The sequence below is a fragment of the Podarcis muralis genome, chromosome 4 (genome assembly GCF_964188315.1).
Source record: "Podarcis muralis chromosome 4, rPodMur119.hap1.1, whole genome shotgun sequence".
NCBI lineage: Eukaryota > Metazoa > Chordata > Lepidosauria > Squamata > Lacertidae > Podarcis > Podarcis muralis.
This window is the reverse complement of record NC_135658.1, coordinates 51,118,177-51,141,263: the sequence shown is the minus strand read 5'-3', so window position 1 is coordinate 51,141,263 and position 23,087 is coordinate 51,118,177. Positions and strand designations below refer to the sequence as shown.

The 23,087-nt window shown below is 43.9% G+C and overlaps 1 protein-coding gene across 5 annotated transcripts in view; it reads left to right on the top strand.

The window, feature by feature from the left end:
• APP (amyloid beta precursor protein) overlaps window positions 1-23,087 on the top strand; it is a 144,542-nt gene that overhangs the window by 69,248 nt on the left and 52,207 nt on the right. For all 5 annotated transcript variants that reach the window (XM_077927293.1, XM_028726975.2, XM_028726977.2 and 2 more), the window contains exons 4-6: window positions 13,467-13,579; window positions 15,882-16,075; window positions 19,918-20,120. In XM_077927293.1, coding sequence (XP_077783419.1) covers window positions 13,467-13,579; window positions 15,882-16,075; window positions 19,918-20,120 — 510 coding nt within the window. The remainder of the gene's footprint in view (window positions 1-13,466; window positions 13,580-15,881; window positions 16,076-19,917; window positions 20,121-23,087) is intronic.

Genomic DNA, 23,087 nt, shown 5'->3' with positions numbered 1-23,087 from the left:
CCCTCTCCTGTCCCTCTGCTCCTGAACCCCTGACATCCATCCCCCCCTCGAAGCCCCCCCTTCCCCCCTCCCCTCCTTCCGGTGCGGGTACTGGGTGCTCCGTCGTCGCGGGGGTGCTTGCCGGATACAGTTCATCCCCCATGTGCTCGTCAACGTCGCTCTCCTCTGCTTCCATCTCTCTGTCTTCATGCTCGAACCCCACGTTGTCCCCCAACACATCCATGTCCGTCTCGCCCCTCTCCCCCTCTTCGGGTGGTCCCATCCAAGGACCCCTCAGCCACTTCCTGCGCCACTGCTCCTCTGGTTGATCGTCCCACCAATACGAGTGGTCTGAGGCAGACCCCGGTGGCGAACCCACCTGAGAGCTGGGGACTGGTGCCTGTTCCTCGTCCGAGTCGAACCCCAGGAATGTGCTGGCTGAAAGAGTGGGTGTGAAAAGCCAGTCATCGAAATACTCTGCTGGCATGGGCCTGTGCGGGAAGAGGGCATGAAACTCCTCTTTGAGCAGCGGTTCCTCCAAGGCATAGTCCGGTACCCAGCTGTTGGCACTGGCCGGGGTACCCTCTCTGGCTAGGAAATATTCTACTCCCTCTTCCCCCCATCTGGAGTCCAAAATCTCTGTGACCTCATTGATGTGTCCCTTCCTAGGCGGCCCCCTCACTCTGGGCCCTTCACTGCTCTGGTCTGGTGCTGTGTCTGGCTCCTGAAACCTATGAGGTGCTTTGTAGGGCGTGAGCACCGATCTATGGAACACCGGATGCATTCTGGAACCCTCCGGAAGAGCCAACCGGAAGGCCACTGGATTGACCTGCGCCTGGACTTGGTAAGGTCCTAGCTGCTTATGTCCTAGCTTCTTCTTAGCTAATGATCTGGTCGGCACTGCTTGCGCTGCTAGCCAGACCCAGTCACCCACCTGTATGTCTTCCCCAACTCTTCTGTGTCTGTCGGCCTGCACCTTGTATGCGTGCTTTGCTAGTTCTAGCTGCCTCCTGAGCTGTTCGTGGACTTCCTGCAACTCTGACGCTAAGGCTTCCGCTGCCTGTGGCTCCCCCTCCCCCACTCTCTCTAAACCCGGGAAGGTTCTGGGATGCCTCCCGTTGTTGGCGAAGAACGGCGTCACCCCCGTCGACACGTGCTTCGTGTTGTTGTAAGCGAACTCGGCGAGCGGCAGGTAGTCCACCCATGTCGTGGGCTGCTGGTTGGCGTAGCATCTTAGGTACTGCTGCATGACGGCGTTGACCCTCTCCGCTTGTCCGTTGGTCTGCGGGTGTCTTGCCGACGCCAAATTGACTTTGACGTTCAGAATGCCCATCAGCTTCTGCCAGAAGTTCGAGATGAACTGTCGCCCCCGGTCGGAAAGAATAGACCGTGGCAGACCGTGGACCTTGAACACGTGGTCTATGAACAGTTTGGCGGTCTGCTCTGCCGTGGCTACCTTCGCACACGGAATGAAGTGTGCCATCTTAGTAAACATGTCCACCACCACTAGCACTGCTGTCTTTCCCCTCGAGCTGGGCAGATCCGTGACGAAGTCCAGGGCCACCCTCTCCCACGGTTCAGACGGTGTCTGCAGCGGTTCCAGCAAACCCGCCGGCGGTCTGTGAACTGACTTGGCCCTTTGGCAGGTGTCACATCTCGAGACGTAATCCGCTACTTCCCCCCGCATCTTGGGCCACCAAAAGTCTCTGGCTACGAGTTCGACAGTCTTTTCTTTGCCAAAGTGCCCTGCGGTGGGAGCGTCGTGTAGCTGCTGCAGGACCCTTGCGCGGAGGTCGTCTCCCGGCACGTAGAGTGCTCCCTTGTGGAGGAGCAACCCATCGCGGATCTGGAACTCGTCGGCCCTCGCTGTGCCCCTGTGCACCTCCTCCATCTTGGCCCGTGCGAAGGGGTCTTCCCGCAGCGCGCGACGTACGGCGTCCAGGTCCACGGTTGCTGACGCGCATGCCCACGCTTCCGGTGCGAAAATGTGCTTGGCCGCCGACGGTGCCGCCTCCTCCAGGTATTGCGGCTTTCTGGACAACGCATCCGCCATCACGTTGTTGTCGCCTGGGATGTACTCTATCTTGAAGTCGAAGTCCGCGAAGAACTCTGCCCATCTAATGTGTCTCTGGTTGAGGAACCTAGCCGTGCACCAGTACTCCAGATTCTTGTGGTCCGTGTGGACCTGCACTGTATGTCTGGCTCCGATGAGGAAGTGCCTCCATGCCTTGAATGCTGCATGTATGGCTAGCAACTCCCTGTCCCAGATAGTGTAATTCTGCTCCGACTTGCTGAGCTTCCTCGAGTAGAAGGCGCACGGCCTCCAGTCCCCCTGCTGGTCTTGTTGCAACAGGACAGCTCCCACGGCTCTGTCTGAGGCGTCCGTCTCCACCCTCATGGGTCTGCTGGGATTCACATGCAGCAGCTGCTCTTCGGACGCGAAGAGACGCTTGAGTTTCTGAAAGGACTGCTCCGCTTGCTCCGTCCAGATGAATTTCTTCTTCTTGGAGCTGAGCGTGTCGGTGATGGCTGCTGTCTGCATGGCAAATCCCTTGATGAACTTGCGGTAAAAGTTGGCAAAGCCGACAAACCGCTGGACTTCCTTCCGATTGCGTGGGCTCTTCCAGTCCAAAACTGCGCGAACCTTGGCGCTGTCCATGGCGAGCCCCTTGTCCGACAACTTGTAGCCCAGGAAATCCACCTCCGTCACGTCGAACTGGCACTTCTCCAGTTTGGCGTACAGCCTGTGCTCCTTCAGTCTCTGCAGAACTTCCCTGACATCCCTCTCGTGCGCCTCTCGCGATTCTGAAAAAATCAGGATGTCGTCCAGGAAGCATACGCACTTCTTGTAAAGGAGCCCCGCCAGCACGTGATGCATAAAGGCTTGGAAAGTGTGAGAGCCATTTTGTAATCCGAAGGGCATAACTCTGTATTCGTAGGTGCCCAGTGGCGTGAACATGGCCGTCTTCCACTCGTCTCCTTCGCGCATGCGAATCAGGTTGTACGCGCCACGTAGATCCAGCTTGGTAAAAACGCGTCCTTTCCGCACCGTCGCGAGCAAGTCGTCTATCTTGGGCATGGGGAAGGCTGAGGGCTTGGTTTTCGAATTCAAGATTCTGAAGTCCACCACCAATCTTTTTTGGGGCGTATCCCGCTTCTTCACAAAGAATACGGGACTGCCTCCCACCGCTTTCGACTCCCGGATGAACCCACGCTTCAAATTGTGATCTATGAACTCCCTGAGTTCTTGCAGTTCATCCTCAGACATGGAGTACAGTTTTCCAGTGGGCAGCGTCGCCCCCGGCAGGAGGTCAATCTTGCAATCATAGGGTCTGTGAGGGGGTAGCTTGTCCGCCTCCTTCTCGCAGAATACCTCCAAAAACTCCGCATACTTGTGTGGTACTGCTTGCAGCGTGCCCAACTGCAACTGCGGGTCCTCCTCTTCCCCTTCCGGGCTGGGTATAATGCAGTGTTCTGCACAGTAGGAGGAGCCAAAAGTCAGGTGGCGCTGGTACCACGCCAATGCTGGGCTGTGCCTGTGCAGCCAACTCATGCCTAATACTATAGGCGTGTCGGACAGCTGGGTGACATTGAAACTGATGACTTCCCGGTGATTCCCAATTTGCATCACCATAGGCGGCGTCTGCTGCACCACCTGCCCCCCTAGCAGTTCCCTGCCATCCACCGTGACAACCTTCAGGGGCAGTGTGGCTGGCAGTAATGCTACGTTGTGTTGTTGAATGAACTCCAATCCTATAAAGTCTGCGTTACTGCCAGAGTCAATTGTAATAGGCACTTCTAATGTGAGTCCATTGGGCAGCTGAAGCGATGCGGTTAGCTGCACCACTGGCTTGGGCGGGAGGGGGTCTGTGGGCTGCAAAATCTCTGGGGACTTCCTCACTGACTCGTCTGGCTGGGCCCCAGTGCCTCCTCTTCCAGCCAGACCTGGTCGTTTCCCTGCTGTGGTGCTCTCTGCTGAGTTGTTTCCAATACTGTCACTGAAGCTGCAGTGTGCTTGAAACTCCTCTGGGGACACTCTTTCGCGATGTGCTCTGCACTCTCACATATATAACACTTCCTGTTCCTTCTAGGCAGCTTCGATTTTACTGCTCCCGGTGTTAAGGCTCTGGTAGCTGAGTGAGCCCTAGCACCGCCAATCTCCATCTGCTCCTCGCCCCCTCCCTGTGGAGGCGTGGACTGCGCACGCGCTGCCTCTCTGGGCAAGAGGGAGGGCACTCTCGCTGGTGAACGTCCCCAATGCCCTTCTTCTTTGCTCCACGGACGTTCTTCCTGCCTCACCCCAATAGACAACGCTCTTTCAACCACTTGCTGAGTGGTGGTGGGTCTCTCACCCCTTGCCATCTCATCCTTGATCTGTGCATTCAAACCCTCCCAAAAAAGGTCTCTAACCGGCGGAGAATCCTTATCCCAATTCAGCGCGTTGACCAATGCAAAAAACCGGGAATGATACTGCCTTACGCTGGCTTTCCCTTGTCTTAGCCCAAATATGTCCCTCCGGGCAATGTCCAGGTCTATTTTGGATAAGAAACAGGAGTCCATCGCCTTAATGAACGCATCTGCGCTTTGAAGCGCTGAATCCTTATCTCTCCACAGGTTGCGCAGCCATGATTTCGCGTCCCCATGCAAATGAGACAAAATAAACCCCACTTTCTCCCGTTCGTCTCTAAAGTCTCTTTCCAGCAGCTGCAGCGCAAACAGCACATCTGCTCGGAAATTGGGGTACTGCTGCAAATTCCCATCAAAATGAGATACAATGCTGCCTCCTCTCTTCCCCAAACCGATCCCCTCGGACCTGGGTGCTGGGATCCCCTGCTTTACAAGCCCTTCCAACCTGGCTTGAAGATCTCTGCATGCAGCTGCCGCTTCTTCCTCTCTCTTCCTGGATGCGATTATTTCAGCGTTGAGTAGCGTCACCGCTTCTTGCAGGGAAGCTATTTTCTGTTCTGTAGTCATCTTGCCTGACTCTTGTGAGCTCGCAAGGCACCAGTCTTCCACCCTCCCTGCCTCGCTTCCTTAGCGATGCTTGAGGCGAAGAAAACCGATGGTAACTTGAGACGAGGCTTACTGTCAGAGACTGCCTCCCGGTCTCAGCTCACAGAAGACCAACGCTAGCCATTAGAACTGTACAGAAGTCTTTATTGGCATTTAGTTTCCATTTCCAAACACTAGCGTGCGTCTCTACGTCTAAACCCTAGACCAGCGAAGCCTCGTCTGAGTCTCCGCCCCCTGTACACCAGCTTAAGACTCTAGCCTTACTCCACCTTCTACGTTTCTCCTTCCTCCTCTGGGTCCTACTACCCCCCTGGGTGCCTTCTTTCCGGGATGCCTCGGAAGCGGACCCTTCGGACTCCTCCCCTTCTCTCCGGCGGGCTTTGGGACCCGGCTCTCTCTCCGGACTGCCCATTGCACCCCCCTCCTGTACATTTGAACTTGGCGCGCGTGCGCTGCCCCTGACCTTCCTTTTGACCGTTACCTCGCTCTCTGATGCAGGCGTGGCTAACCCTGACTCATGTCCTTCCGCTGACGGAAGGCTGCCTGCTGCCGATGTTTGGGACTCCTCCCCCTTACTGCTCTCCGGTGGGAAAGTTGGTCCCGATTTCCAGCTGCTGCTCTCTGAGTCCCCTCTGGCCCCTCCTTCCTGGGGTGTTCCCTCTGGCAACCCCCTGGCTCTGACCACTGGGGCCCCTTTCTGTGAATCCTCTGATTCACTGGAGAGACTTAGAGACCTCGGATGGCTACCCTCGCTGACTTCTCCCTCAGATTCCTCTCCCTCGGTCTCTACTTCCTCCCTCTCCTGTCCCTCTGCTCCTGAACCCCTGACAAGTATCATTTTTTTTCTTTGCAAAATATGGATAAGGATCTTTTCAGAATGAGAGCAAGAGCATCAAGTGATACTGAGGACAATCCTAGTTGTGATTTCCAAAGTATTTCTTATCAATAAAAAAATTGGTGTGGCCCAGAGTAAATAGTTTGAGGACCACTGGTCTACAGCTAGGTGATTCCTCAAAAATAAGTCATGTTCTTTAGCTGTTAATTTCTGCTCTGCCTGAGATTGCACGATATGTTCTATGCATAATATGCATGCATTTTGGGAATATGTATGTGTTTTTCAAGCTGACTTAATATTGATGTCTGGGTATAAGAATTAAGCTTCCTTTTTAAGGCAGCAGAATAAAAGGCAACAAAAACACAAGCAAGGTGCTAATTTCATAGCTCACTGACTTCCATTTTTACACCGTACCTTTTGGGAATACTAAAGGAAAAGATGCTCTAAAATACTACTCTTTGTTTATGGGATTAATACGATTAGGATAGTTCTTAAAAGGTAATGTGATCCTTTGTTTTTCTACTGGTGATTTGGATGGAGCAATTAGTTGAATTGACATTTGTAGAAGGAACTTTCAGGCTTTGTTATATACTTCAGTTTCATCAATATGCATCTCGGATTGTTTCTGTCGGTGTCCCCAGAGAATCATCTTACTCAAGGCAAATGTTGTATGTGTTGTTCTGTGTTCCCATTATAACACTTTTGCTACAGTATGTGAGCCAGATGCAGATGTCTCAACTAAGATAGGCAAGTGCAGTGGCTTTCTGGTCTGCTATAGGTGTTATTTGCTTAGCACTATAATCTTAACACATTTGTCTTCAGCTACTACTGCTGTGAATGGTTGCTGCACTGACTTTGCATACACTTTAAGCTCTAATTGAATTGTTACAAACAATTTTGCACATCTTCACCATTTCCACAGTCAGCAACTTTTTATTCCTTCTACGCCTATGTAGAAACGCTTACAAACTGAGGATCCAATCGAGTAAACTGTACTTCACCAAAGCCTGACATAATAATTAGTCACTCAAAGTGCTACAAAACACCTTAAACTCCTTTTGTTATTTAAACATGGCTCTGTGGTGACCAATAGGCTTTCAGGTGCATATACAACAGACCAATCTCTTATCCAGCCCCACACACCTTTCTGTTCATTTTTGCATTGCTCAGTAGCATTGTGGGTGTGGTTGACATAGGCCCCATTTGAACATAACACAAACCATTTGTTTTAGCCATGGCTTGCTGGACAAGCAGGATTTGTCTTCCAGACGAGCAAAGAAACTGCAGGTTGTTTCAGACCAATGTTCATTTGTTGTCTCCCCTCCCACCCTGTTTGTTGTCCATAAACAAACCACAATATTCCAGGATAGGTTCCAGCAATATAAAAAATACGATATTAAAATCAGTTTATGCATTTGTGTTTCCTTTGAGAAACATTTTTTTATTGGACAAGTTTTCAGTCACCTTGCTTTGGAACGATATGAGGTGCTGAGTAACCCAGTTCCTCTATCACAGAGGCTTTTCAGCTATACCATAACCTATTTTTTAATGCCTCCTCCCATCATGTAATGTTAACAAAGGGCCAACAGCTTATGGTTTTGGAAGTGCAGGTTAAAATAGTGTATCTGTGCTTGAGTCATAGCATGCTTTCAGTTCTTCTGATGAAAAAGAAACAGTAAGGTGACCTGACAAAGATGTTTCTTTACTGGTTGTGTCTAGTCTTTTTAGGGATGCCGTTCTACCCATTGGCCTGGTAGGATTCCAACTGTGTTGGTACTTGTCTCCTGAGCCAACCAAAACAACTCTTGGGGAAGGACTGAAGTGTCTTCATAAGGACCCTTGTGCTGCTTGATGGAAGAAACACTTAATGCTTGCACACTTTCTGCAAGATTTAATGATATCCATTTATGAATTTTGGTGCTCCAGGAAATAAATGTTTAGGGTGTTACATATTGATTTACTATCAGAAGCCATGGTGATGTGGTTCTCTTGCTGCACCCATTAATCCAAAGTTTCAGGTAAACACCTAGACTTGAAATGCCAGCCATGAAGGAATAAAATACTGGGAAAAGGTTTTTATTCAAAACCTGAATAAGCAGCAAGAAAATGATACAGTACTTCAGGGGAATTTTAGATGGGCATCTGCAAATGTAACGAAGCATGTTAAAGAAGCTTTTCCTAAGCAAATGCATCCCCCATATTTATATGCATGATGAGTAAGATTTGAATAACACTTAGTGTGTCTGGAAAAATAATGTGTTTTCATTAATATTCGGCAGCCACCTCCGCTCTGTTTTTGATGCCTGCTAAAAAGGTTTCTGTTTATGCAAGCCTACCTAGGCATGTAATTTCTATTGTGTATACTGGTTTTTAAACGCTGCTTGTTTTATATATTTTGATAATTTTATTATGTTAACTTTCCTCCTATAAAGTCTATTTATTTTACTGGTGTTTCCTTATAAATATTTTATACCATTTAATGTAAGCTGCTTAGAAATTATTATTCTGTGCTGAATACATGGTCTATACATTTTGTTAAATATAAATAAATAAGATGTAACCAGACAGAAAAGCAGCAACATTTGCTGAATTCTTCTATATTTAAAACTTGAATGTTTAGATTAGTCTAAATAAGCAAGATCAACCTAGAAAACACAGCCATTTTAAACAGTGCTAAGAGTATTTTATGAATAGGATACATTTAGATTTCTGCTTTAATTGCACAGAGACTATATAGCAATATGCAAACAGCATTCAGTTGTTTCTGTTTTAAATTGCTAAGTGATCCATGTGGCTGCTTATAATATTTTCCTGTGTATCTTAATTATGTTTCATGTTTTTGTCAATTTAGCTAATTTGAGAGAAATTTATATTGTTGAATTATGCATTAAAATGGATCCAGTGGTGTATATGGGGCCTGACATTATCTACAGTTGACTGGCTACATGTCCTTTAATATCATTAATATTGTCTCTGGGAGCCTTCTAAAATAAACACTGAGTCAAAAGCATTCTTCCAACCACATGTATCCTTTGAAAGAAAGTCTTGCAGGCGAGTCCATGCCAATAGTGTTACATCCTTCCCACAAAAAAAACCTAGATGTTTGGAGGTGGAGGGATTCCTTCTGCTTTGGGAAAGGAGTGCTGCTTTATCCTTCCTTTTCAGTTACATGCTTCAGGGCAAAGAGCAGAAAGAGTCCCAGCCTATTTTTAAAAATGCAATAAAAACCAGCCAATTCTCTTCAAAATGGCCACTCTTTGGTTCAAGCTGTGGTGAACTGGAGAGCACAGAGTTACAGTGGTACCTCTGGATGTGAACAGGATCTGTTCTGGAGCCCTGTTCGCATCCTGAAGTGAACACGACCCGCATCTGCACGGGTCGCGATTCACCGCTTCCGCGCATGCGCGTGATGTCATTTTGAGCATCTGCATATTTAACCCAAGGTATGACTGTATTCCTTAACTCTCTGGCCAGCTTCCCAGTTCTTTCCATAGAGCTCATAACCTATGTAGAATTAATATCACTCCCATTGTTTTAAGTAGCTTACTATGGTAACCTTAATATTCTCTTACACTGAGAACAAAAGCCAGCTCCAAAATATATAGAGAGCCACAAATTGCCTAAATTTGGGCGGTGTGAATGACCCTAAGGTGCAGATTTAATTATGAAGTGAATTTGGTTTAATAAATCGGGCAATGCATTTATTTTTATTTATTAAAATTATTATAGATTGTGCTTTCCTGTAAACTTTTGCAGAGCAGTATGAAATTTAATAGTGAATTGCAGGTCCTCGATGAGGGCTGAAAAACTGAGCCTCAATCTTGACAAGACGAAGGCTGTGTGGGTGAGTGGTTGCATCCAGGTAGTTGGAAGCTGTCTGCCTGAGCGGCAGGGAGTCACACTCTCTCCGCATAGCTAAGGCTGCTTCTGGATCCAGCTCTTGTCATTGGAAGAACAAGTATTCTTGGTGGCCCAGAGTGCCTTTTACCAGCCAGGGGTGATAAGGACAGCTATAGCCATTCCTGGATAGTTTGACCACAGTTGTCCATGCAATAACAGAAACAACAACAATTTTATTATTTGTACCTCGCCCATCCGATTGGGTTGTTCCAGCCACTCTGGGCAGCTTCCAGCATATACAAAAACGTAATAAAACATTAAACATTAAAAGCTTCACTGTACAGGACTGCCTTCCGATGTCTTCTAAAGGTTGTATAGTTACTTATCTCTTTGACATCTGGTGCGACTACCGAGAAGACCGTCTACCTGGTTCCCTGTAGCTTCACTTCTCATAGTGAGGGAGCTGCCAAAAGCCTCTCGGTGCTGTATCTCAGTGTCCGGGCTGGAAAAATGAGGGAGTGAAGATGAAGGAGTGAAAAATGATGAAGGAAAAAGTGAAAAAAAAAGTGATGAAGTGATGAAAAAAAAATGATGAAAAAAGTGATGAAGTGATAAAAAAAAATGATGAAGGAAAAAGTGAAAAAAAAGGATGGAGTGAAAAAGATGAAGGAGTGAAGGAGAGAAGAAAAATGAAGGAGTGAAGATGCTCCTTCAAATATACAGATCATCAATAACCTCAAAGTGGGATTGGTATGAACATAAAAGTACTACAGTTCCCAAGGCACAAAATAATTGCGCTTGAGTGTTTGGAAAATGTAACAAAACCTCCGAAGCTGTTTTAGTTTACTTGAAACATTATATATTTGCTTTTAGCTTATTTGTTGTCTAATGGCAGAAAAGTATTGTAAAATATATTTCTGTCAGCATGTGCCCACGAGAAGCTTGCCATGTTACAGATTGCATAGTCAGCCCTGAAAAGCATAATATGCTAGCGGCTTTAGGGAGAAATGCTTCTGAACTCCTCACCGCCAAGCTGATAGAGATGAGAGAAGCAGGAGCTGACAAACCCAAGGCTGCTTCTTGTAATGTTAAACCGTAGTTAAGCCTTATGTCTTAATCAGGCCTTTGTTGAGAAACAGTGGCCTGACGAAGTCATTGATTGCTAGCAGTTATAGGACTACTTATAGAAAATGGGAATGCCTCTTAGCAGAGAGAACGTTTTTGTTAATGGTTTCACAAGACCACTTATTTTATACCTAAATCAATAAGTTGATTCTGATGTAATTCCCTATCATTACAAGTCAACACTTCAAAATAAATGAATTTTGATCTTATTCAGCTGTCAATAACTAGGACTCCAATCCAAACACAACCTGAAGTACATTGAAGCACACTGATGATCGTAAAATAATCAAAATGCCCTGCATAATCAGTTGATGCTGTGGTACAGCTGCAAGAATACAAAGACTTTTGGGTTAAACACAACTTTTATTCAGGCAGAATAGAAAGCTGCATGTAAAAATTTCACAAGGCTGGCTAGATACAAATGAAAAATGAAACTATTTTAGTCTGCCACCCATGTGTCACATCTGCATGCAAAATCAGGAGTTTGGGAGATCAGATGCTAACTTGCTGTATCTTATGCTCCAGACGAGTTAAAGGAGAAGTTAGTTGTGATGCAGATATTTAAGCAATCGGAATTGAGACTAAGAATATAAAAATGCAATGCCAAGAACTGCAGACAGGCCAAACAGTGGTTAGTTTAAACTATGATGTCTTGGAACAAGTCAGGACCAAGCCCAAAAGGTTTAAAACAAATTTTATAAGAACAAATAATAGTTAATTTAAACAGGAAGTTGATGCTTTTAATCTCCTCCTCTGGAGTGTACAAAAATCAAAGGACAGATAATAATGGAAGAATTTTTATTTTTATTTTATCTTGTGACCATGCCAGAGAGGAGGAAAAACTGAGTTCACATAATTCTAAATGGTAGGTTAATATTGCATCAAATGAGGCCAGTGTGACTAGGTGGAAATGAATATAGTTGAAATCAGAATGTGGCATCCTACACAATATGAATAACAGGTGTACGTAACGCTGCATAAAGAGGTGTGGATTACAGTTATGTCATGTTCTTACTGCCTAACCTCAAATGCTCGTGTAGATAGTGTTTTTTCTTCCTCTTCATGTAAACTTTCTATAAGCCTGTTTCTTCACCATTTATCACTTGGATAATTAAGATGGCTCACAAACGCCAAACTTGCCAGAGAATGACAGCAGTTGTCAGGTAATAAATCATACTGCTTATCAATGAATAATCTCTACAACCGCAAAGCAAAGTAAACATTTCTTCCCAGGTGATATATTGGCATTGTTATAGTTAAGTATGTGGATCTCTTTTGGCCATTTAAAAGTGCAGTGCTCAAGAGAGGGCATCACTCTTACCACACTCTGGAGCTGGGAGCCATACTTTTGCACTGAAGTGTTTCTTGTTGTGCAGTAGACAGTAAATGTGTCTCCACTCCCATCGTCCACTGAGGTCCAGTTCCAAGGGCCTTTTGGCGGTTCCCTTGCTGCGAGAATTGAGGTTACAGGGAACCAGGCAGAGGGCCTTCTCGGTAGTGGCACCTGCCCTGTGGTACACCCTCCCAGCAGATGTTAAGGCAATAAGCAACTATTTTACTTTTAAAAGACAACTAAAGGGGTATAAATAATAAATTATTATTAATTATTGTATTATAAATGGTTCATCAAGAAACATACTGATGAGAGCTAAATCATATCAGTCTCCTGTTAGGGTCCATGTTGTGTGTTCCAGTGTTCTTGGTGATGGAAAGAGAGTTCTGCTCACAGAATAACCCCTCCCCTTTCATGAGCAGAACTTAGCCCATCAGTTGTAGAAGCAATTTGTTTTGGTCCATCTCAATGTTTGTTTGAAAGTGCTCCTGCAAGCCTTTTTCATTACAAGAAAAGTACTAAATTAAGATGCTTAGAATTGACTACCCTTTCATAAAACCAGTTATAGGCAAACCCGTATCCTGGGTTTTTATAATTTACCCATTTTGCTAAATTTTTATTGCTTAGTTCCGTTTGAAATGGTTTTACATGTTTTTATAATGGATTTATTTTTATAATTGTGCATTTTATTATTCTAACTTGTTCTGGGTCCTTTTGATGGCGGGCGGGTGAGAAATCTTATAAAGAAATAAACATCTGACTTGGCATTAGACAATATGAGTTTTCCCATCATTTTGACTCCTGTATTAATCAGATTGTATTTTCATCATTTTTAATGTATAGTGAAAGGGATGACTTCAGCCAACTAATCTTAAAGTAGGGATATTGGATCCACCATCCATTAGGGCTGTATATTCCACTGTGTTCTGGTCACACAAGGTCAAAAGAACCAAATTTGATAACCTGAAAGTACCAGTTTTCATTTTAGAAGAGTCAAATTTCTTACCCTTTGGGCGCAAAGATAAGCGAGTTGGGGATGTTTCAGAAGTGAGGCTTGTAAGTACTGGCACCGCAGAAGCAAAAGAGATACCATGCCATTAGATTTGTGTATTTAAAGCACAGGCACTATGCAATAATATCACAAATTGAAATCTACTTAATTCAGTGAGGATTTATTTTTTATTTTTTAAATCTGGCTGTTAATTAAGGTGTGAGTTGGCCCACAGGGAACATTTTCTTCCCAGTACCAGTTTGTAAGATGTCTGCTTATAAGCTGTTGCTCTGAAAAGCATCCATTCAAGGTGATAATAAAATGAAGATATCACGTAATTTTTCTTTCAGTTGGGGAATTCGTGAGTGATGCTCTTCTGGTGCCAGATAAGTGCAAGTTCCTTCACCAGGAAAGGATGGATATATGTGAAACTCACCTGCACTGGCACACAGTAGCTAAGGAGGTATGTTTATAATCAGTACCTTGAAGCTTATTTGATGTTTCTCTTATGAATAAAAATAAGTGCAACAAGGTATTATGGGAAAATATTCCTATCTATTGTTTTGTAAGCCTGTGGGCACAGCTGAGTGTTCATCTTTATTGCCTGAAGCCTTAATTGGGAGCCAAATATTTTAATTTTTCAGTTATATTCCATGTCAGATTTTAGTGGCTTTGACAAACACTTGGAAAATCTTACGGAAAATAAAATCACAGTTCAGTGCTACCAGCTTAGAACAGTTGCCAAACAAATCGCAAAGGCCAGCAAAATACTCTGGGAACAACTTATACAAGACAAACAACAAAACATAATGACTTTCTGTGGCTCCTGTGTTCAGGTTCACTCTAAAGGTGCTGCGGCAGTAAATTATTACTGATGACCTACAGTCCATTCTTGAGAGTAATGGCACCTTGAAGGATATAACAGGCAGCCTACTGAGAGCTCTTGAAACTACTGCATGCTGCAAACAAATTGCAGACGGGACAAGATCCTCGAGAAACCAAAATATCAGTTATGCCCTTTGATTAGCATTGGCTACATCATTCTAACAATGCCATTTACAATATTCATGGTTCTTGCATCTTCTCAGTGTTGTCCAGCTGTAGTCTACATAAGCCAGAGCAGTTTCTGTTCAAGAAAAACATTCTGCTTAATAAAAACATCAGGCACAAAAAGAATAGGAATACAATCAATTTATGGAGGAACACGTTTTAACCTATCTGGCCATCAAGGACCTCAAAGTGGTTGTCTTCAAACAAATTACCGTATTTTTCGCTATATAGGACACACCGGAACATAGGATGCACCTTGTTTTAGAGGGGGAGAACAAGAAGAAGAAAAATCTCCCCCTCTCTGCTCAGTGCCCCTTCAGCGAAGCGACAGGAGAAACTGAGCCCCTTCCATTTCTCCTCCCGCTTGGCTGAAAGGGCGCTGTGCAGGTCTCCCTCTCTGCTGAAGTCTGGAGAGTCTTGCTCTCCTGGCTTCAGCAAAAGGAACCCGAAGCCTGCGGAGCGCAGCGGTAACTCGTGCTGCGCTCTGAAGGCTTCAGGCGGCTATCCCTGAAGCCTGGAGAGCGAGAGGGGTCGGTGCGCACCGACCCCTCTCGCTATCCAGGCTTCAGCGAAAGCAACACAAAGCCTCTGGAGCGCGGAGGGAGTGCTCCCTCTGCGCTTCGGAGGCTCCGTGTTGCTATCACTGAAGCCAAGGAGCCTGCATTCGCTCCATAGGACGCACACACATTTCCCCTTAATTTTTGGAGGGGGGAAAGTGCATCCTATAGAGCGAAAAATACGGTAATTCAGGTGGAAAATGAGATGGCAGAAGAAGAATAAATACAATAGGTAATTGTGTAATCTGATGTCTGAACAGGCACCATAGATTCCTTTTTTATGTTAAAAGCATGGAGAACTTAAGAATAAGTAAATAAAACCGCTGTTCTTCTATGCTTGTTGTTGCTTGTTTTCAACATCTGGAAAAATGGACTGTGTAATCTACTGTCTTAAACTAAAAAGTCCATTTTTAGTGGACCAAACATCTTTTTTTTTAACAAACAAACCCACCGTCCTTGATTCCACAAGTGCGAATACAACGGGGATTTTCAGTGATGGTCCAAATTTGAATTCCACTCCTACCGCACCTGATTTGTGTACATTTGCTGTTTGTAGTTCTTATCTAATTCTGTCAGTGAGAAATACTGCAGGTTTAAATCATGGAAGGGGAACTTTTAAACATCTTAAGGCCACTTGTCCCATTTTTAATTCCTTTCACAAGTGGGTGCTTTCTTCTTCTGTGAATATCTGAAGGCACATCCGTATATTTTGGAGAGTGTTGTGTCAGGTTGACTTCCAAGTGCTCTTGACTTCAAGATTATATCTGCAATGCACCATCTACTTGCTTAGAAGATACAAATGCAAAGTATGTTATATTCTGTGTGGTTTATCTGTAACCCTTTAACATGGGAATGTCGTCCTGATAAAACCTTTCTATATTAGTATTCATTTACGCCTTGTGGTTCTCACTGAATGTCAGTGAAGTCAGAGTTACTCTCCACCGTTGCATGGAGCCACCACAATGTAGAGCAAATTCCTGGGCTTCTGTGTGATTATTGCTCTAAGGTTTGAATTGGTGCTAAGAGTTGAATTAACGCTAAGTGTACACGCTGAATCAATTTGTTAGCCATTCTCTAATAAATATTTTAAATAGCTTCTTTATCGTGTAACCATATATTCTATCTCCTCCCGCCCCCCCACCCCCATTTTGTTTTTAGTCCTGTAGCGAAAAGGGCATGAATCTGCATGACTACGGTATGCTGTTACCGTGTGGGATTGACAAGTTCCGGGGTGTGGAGTTTGTTTGCTGCCCGGTAGCAGACGAAAGTGACAACATAGATTCAGCTGACGCTGAAGAAGATGACTCTGATGTTTGGTGGGGAGGAGCCGATGCAGATTATGCAGATGGCAGGTAAGGCCGCTACTCTTGCCATCGTTAGGCAGTTTATTAAGCCAAGATGTTCTTTTGAAGAAAAAGTTTGCATGAGAAACTTCAGCAGAGGAATCCTTTGCTGAAAGTCTTTGACTGAAAGATTGTGATCTTTTAATTACAAACATGCAGCTCAGTCCACATCATGTTTACTTGGAAGTAAGTAGATTGTTCAGTGGAATAGGCAAGGCATAGAATTCTTGTCTTTAAAGTGAATTTTGAACTGTATTCATGTTGCTGGTGTAATGTTTGAAGTGACTTAGTTCTACGTTGTTGCCTCATGCCAAGTGATCAGAAGTTTGGAGAAGGGGTAATTGATTCCAGATACAACCCTAATACTTCCAGCTCAATAGCTGAAAACATCTATCCGTTTCTTAGAGAGTCATTGCATCTTATTTATTTCTATTTATTTCATAAAATTTATACACTACTTGATTGTAAAAAAAACCTCAAAGCGGTTTACAAAAAAACTATCACTTTTTGCTGTGTGATTTAAAATATATTCCAATTACAGTCATACCTTAGGTTGAATGTGTTAAATTGTGGGCGAACATATCAGACAACACAGCAATTCTTCCAAAGCAGCTCTTTATTTGTAAGCTGGAACAGAACGGACTGAGGAGCTTAGTCAGCCTGCTTATATAGAGCTCTAGAACAATGTAACTGTTGCCATTTTCTAAAACTATCCAATCACTGAACGTCACTTTCGATCTTTCATTTGCATAACTATCTACAGTATCCCCCTGCTGGCCCAGGGTGAGAACTTCAGTACATAACAGAATGTGCTTCGGGATGAGCGCGTTCGAGTTGCGCTCCACGGCAACCTGGAAGTAATGAAGCACGTTAATTCCGGGTTTCGCCGCTTGCACATGCGCAGACGCTCAAAATGACATCATGCGCAGAAGCGCCGAAACATGACGTGCAGCCACGGGTTACATTTGCTTCTAGATGCGAACGGGGCTCCGGAACGGATCCACTGTACTAAGATGCAAAAAGCTTTGAAGGAACATACTGCTTTAGGATTTATTTTTTGTTAAGTTGACAGTTATTTTTTTTAAAAAAAACACAGATTCTAACCTATGTTCATAATGGAATCTTAAGATACAGTTCATTAGGGTTGGGTTTTAGCTTCAGTACAGCGAATTGTCATTAGCCAGACAAATGTGCTCAAGCTCTTAAATTTGACATTTTGTTTGTGTTTGATCTGCACATTTGGAGAAATTGTTTCAGGGTTTGCTTCTAAGAAACAGAAGTTGGGCTTGAATTGAGGAATGGTAAAGGGCTTTGATTCCCTGTGCTGTGCTATATTCTTCTGAACATGCCGTTAGAGAGGAGTTGCTTGGCTATATTATATGGCTCTTTCAGTGTGACGTAGCACAAGGGATGTTGTGATGGCAGTTTATTAAAGATGCTAAAAGGAATGCTCTCATGGAATGTTCATAAGAACGTTACCTTGATTTGTGTCTATGCTTCATCATCTCAGAGGTTGAAAAATAGACTTTTACTCAAGTGTGGACTTTATATTTGCACTGCAGTCCTCAGTCATAGCAGGATATTTTAAGAGATCTGAGTTTTATGTCCTGTCTGGTGTTAGATGTTTGATGTTATATTTAACAGTGTTTAACTCTGATGGCTTGATACTTAAGATAATGTTTACCTCATGTCCTTCAATCTTGCTATCGTTTGCTTTACACTCCCACTAGAAAATTATATTTGCAGACTGGGGAAAGTTCTAGAAAGAGTTATCAGAATGATTGGGGAGGGTTTCATTTCTGGAATTATAAATTCCTCAGTCATAAATTCCTCACGGTGTGTTTGTAGAGACGAACAGGAACTCCTTCCCACCCCAATCTCAGGAGAAAAGTTGAAGCTCTGATGAGTGAATTAAGTCACCTGACATAGCAACCTCTGATGATTATCAAAACTGGCCTAATCCATTTATAGACCCCTCTTGGTAATTTAATAGACCATATAATTCATTTTACGTAGCTTCCTGCTGCTATATTTATTCCCCTCCTTTTTTCTTTAGCTTTCAAATTCAGTGCCAGGAAAACAGAGAAATGCAAGTTACTGGATCCCTCAGCAAGAGTGGGGGCAAGCATGGCCAGCCCTGCTCACCTCTCGTTGCTGCTTTCTGGCTTCCTGTGCCATTTGGAACCCTAAAAAGATCAGCATTGATCTTGCATATATTGGTTGCTTAGAAGTTTGTGTGGTATGAGAAGTGGGAACTGTTTTATTGCAGGCTAGCAAATGAGGCCCATAAGTTGCATCTGGCCTGCTCAGACTTTTCCTCCAGTGTGTGCAACCCCACATCCCCACAGTCTCCAGTTTACTCACAGGCTAATCAGTCCTGAGGTGATTGTGAGGGAAGACTTCTATGAAGCAAAAAGATCCTCACAAAAACAAAACTGGATAGTCAAGCTGCATAGGGTCCATTGTCATTACATTGCTGATACTTGAGATTCCTTCTTATTTCCCCTCAAGAATGAGGAGAGCATTTGCCCCGTGCATCATTTAATACGTTTAATAGGCTTTGGAAAACTAATTACTAGCACCAGCAGGTTGAGCCAGTTTACTGTAAACTAGATGTGGTTGCCTGTGACTCTTAATCCAAGCTGTGATTATTATCTGCTGGAGAGTGAATACTTAGGAATATCTGCCAAAGGAATTTATCTCCAGATGAAGCACTTAACAGAGCAATTGAAACCCCCAATCTGCCTTGGTGGAGGGGATTTGGAGTTGACTCCGCCAGTAGAAGGTCTTTGCCACCACAGAGATCCCACTGTACCTGCTGAAAGCATGAAAAACACCGGTGAAAGCTACCAGCCAGTGTGACCCCCCCCCCCAACAAAAAACTCCACAGGGCATTCCTGGGTTGGAACTGTACTGGTTTATGTATGTACGGGAAGTAGCTGTTGCCATAGCTGAGAAATCTCATAGAAGAAGGATGCCCACTTTTGTTTACTTCAAGAGAAGAGGTGCCACCATGTAAGTTTAGGTTAGTATTCTCCCGTATGAATGCTCACTGCTGCGCCATTTAAGGACCAATAGATTTACCTCTAATGGATTATGTCCTGTGCCATTATGCATTTGAGAGTATATCTGAATAAGCTCCTTTTGAAAGGAAGCACGCAAAGATGCTATATTTGGAGTAGTCCTCTCCAGTTTTTCTAAATGCACAAATGTTAACTGAGTAAACAAGAAGATAATGTGTTATTATTTCAGATGGATTAAGCTGACAGATAACATAGACACATCAGTGGACTTAGAGATGCACTTAATGGCTTGTGTAATGCAATTACCCTAAAGATCTGAGTCCTGGGATGATGGGCATTAGGAATCTTGGAAAACCTGGTAATGCTTCCTGTATATTTGTCCAGGTGTCTCTTCTCTTCAGACCCCCCCCCCTTTTTAAAAAAAAAAAAAAATCGAGCAGTTGTATCTAAAAGCCCATCTTCTGTTTCAATATAAATAATATTTATAGCTTAATTGGATTTTGTATGCTAAAAATGCAAACATTCTGGCTTCCTGGCTTAGTGGCAAGTCAGCACTGTTTCCTTAAGAGCAGGTGCCTGTTCTAGCCCTATTGTTGCCAGCCAGGGTAAATAATAGTGAAGCAGAGGTCATAGAGTCAGCCATGCAATGGGAGGTCACGTAGTCTAGCATGACTATTATTACATATTAAGTTCTTTTCTCAGTGTAGAAAAGTTCTTTTCTTTTCTCAGTGATCAGTTTAATAAAGGCTGTAGCTGCATAAAGCTGTGAATTAATTGCTTTAAAAAACATATTGTGAGGAGTTTAACAGAATCCATTGCTGCTTGCAGTTATGACAAGATAGCAGAAGAACAGTTGACAGAGGAAGAGGACATTACAGATGTGGAGGATGAAAATGCTGATGACGATGATGAAGATGGTGATGAAGCTGAAGAAGAGGCAGATGATCAGTTTCAGGAAGCCACCGAACGAACAACCAGTATCGCCACCACCACTACCACAACTACAGAGTCTGTAGAAGAGGTTGTTCGAGGTAAGCTGTTATTTATAGAGCATGAGGTCTAAGGAACTGATCTTCACAGTGTGCATATGCCCATTACTGCAAAAAATGTTCCAAACAGCAAAATATTCCAAGTTGCTATACCAATCATGCTTTTCCATTGTGATTTGCCAAATTTGTGTGCTACTCCCCGCCCCCTTTTGCTCCCCTCAGACTCCCAGTAACAACCTAAATCATGTTTTGATGATTGTCATCTCTGTGCGCATGGATAAAAAGTGATTTAAAATAGATGTGAACTTTTAATTTAAAATAGTGTCAACCATGTGGTGAACAGTTTTAGTAAGGTATGAGTTGGGAAAGGATGCATGTCAAGAGGGGGTTAGCTTGCTGGGTCATCAGCTTATATTAAGAATGAAAAATGTTCTTGGGGGTAACAAAAATAGATTGGTGGTTTAATGACTCCCCCCCCCCCGCCTTTCTTAAGCTATCATCATTTAGAAGCCAGATGATGGTACAAATTTAGATTTACAGGATATAGTGAGAAACAAGTATAGGATACAAGAATGGCTGCGGTGTTTATTTTGTTAGCAGAATATGTATAGCACTCAATTGTAAAAAAAAACAACTTTGGGGATTTACACTTCATAGGATGCTTAGAAAGTTGAAGAAGCATGGATATTTTCCAAAACCGAATAACCTATTCTGTGTTCTGGATACTGAGTATTTATGAGAGAGGGATGAACACATATGTAGAAATGAGAGCTTTCAGTACTATTATTATTTTATTAGTCACATTTATCTCTTTCATTTCCTTCAAGTAGCTCAGGTGTGGGGACCCTACCCTCCCCATCCTGCAGATGTTGCTGAACTACAACTTCCACCAACCCTGGTCTTTGGCCATGCTTGCTGAGACAGATGGGACTTGTGTTTTAGCAACATCTTGAGGGCGAAAGCACGCCATAGAGAGCTCAAGGCAGCATACAGACTCCTCCCTTCCTTCCTTTTCCTTGTTGGCTTTAACCATGATTTCTCTTTGCACCTGTATCAATGGTAATCATGGTTTGTGCTACCTAAGAACTCAAGTGTTTTAGTTGCTTTTGAATATGTTTCCTATAGATGTTTTGCTATGTTGTGTATTATTACATTGTAATGCATTGTTATTAACTGCCTTGAGTACATAATTGGAGAAGAGCAGAGATACAAATTGGCATGACAAATAAATTACCAGGTTCCATGGTGTTGTCAAACAAGATTCAAGACTGAAGTTAGCATTGATGCAGGTGTGCTGATAAATCACAACTAGTGCTGAGAAAGGAAGGAATCGATAGATCGATTCTGGGGAATGGAGGAAGACATTTCTGAATCTGGTCTATTCCCAGTCACTTAGCCAAGGTTTTGAGCTTAGCAACATTACCTCTGCACTAGGCCAATTAAATAAAGCAGTGATGGGAAAGTAACTTACAACAAGTATGCTTTGAACAGAGGAGATCCTAATTGCATCTTAGTTGAAATGTGGAAAAACGATCAAATAAGTATTACTTATTCAGACCTCTTTTATTACTTCTATGTGTATTGAACCATCTGGTGGCTAGCAGAACATTCCATGGAACTCCTCATTTGCTTTGTTGGTGGATATATATTTTTATCCTACTTTTAAACTCCAAATGCAGCAAAAACTGTATTTGGCCAGTGATCAGGCTAAGGACCTGACATAAACAAAAATATATTCCATTAGGACAGATGCAGATCTCCTGCAAAAGGACATTCAGCACCTTGGGGGTCAAAACAGAGAAAGTGCTTTCCCTCATTCCCATCAAAAAGTCGTTTTAGAGAGACCTCAGTGGAAAACACAGTTGTATGTGTCGCCCATACAGTCTCTCTTCCTTTGCTCAATCAATGAATCTGGGTCTGAGCTTGTCTTCCTCGACAGAGTGGAGAAGGTAGGCTGGATATTGAAGAAGGAAAGTGCTCACAGGCCTCTCTTTCTCCACATGGGAGCACCAAGAGAGGAGGGGAAACAAAAGTGTTGTTCAAATGGAGATCCCTCTGCATGCCATAACTGCTGCACTCACGCAGGGAAAGATTGTAGCCAGTATATTTTTCTTCACTGTAATTTCTCCTCATATTTAATAAGCAGGAGCCAAACCTCTTCATGCTAGCATGGAACACACACAAAATGCTTCCATTTCCAGGAACATTGCAGTTTAAATCCTGCCTGGAGAATGACAGGTGGCAGCCTGTTATTTCTTGCCCGTCGGCAAACATATTATATGAAAGGTGTGTTCTTAACAGCTGTTCTGCTTCAGGAAAGCAGGGGTGGTGGTGGAGGAGGAAAGAATGGCTTCACGTAAGAATGTTTTCCTGGGAGACTAGTAGTACAACTCTTCATTTCTATAAGCATCGTCATGAGACAAGCGTATATCTGTTTTCAGAGGCTCTCAATAGCATCGGGGGACTGAGTCTCTGCTGCTAAAGCAGTGGTTTTCTTTTAGGTTTGTACGTTTAGCTAGCATTCAGTCTGCACAGGTGCTATTGCTTGTGAGCTGCAGGTTGCTGATTTCTTTCCTATGGCAGATAACACAGTTGCCCACAGCCCTTGTCACTCCCTCAGAAGCCTTTTCAAGGACCTGAAAGTGACAAGGCAAGAAGACCTAGAGAAATGATAAGCAAGGAAGCAGAGGGGCATGCTGAGAAACAGTGTTCTCGCCACAGATCTAAGTCATATTGGCATGACATTTCCAGAGACGATCTCTTTTCCCCATGCGTTCACAGATAGGTTTGCAAGGAAGAAAAATGACAGGAAGCGTCCTCAGAAGATTAGACATTTTTTAATACTGAATGACCATCTTTCATACTGATTCTAGGGCTATTTAGTGTACTTTTGCCTACCTGTGTTCTGATCACACTTTAATCACCAGCCATTATAAAAGGTCTGCTGTGTGTCACAGCTGCTTTGTTAGATGTCATGTCACTTTGGTATAGGAATATTGATGAGAGAAA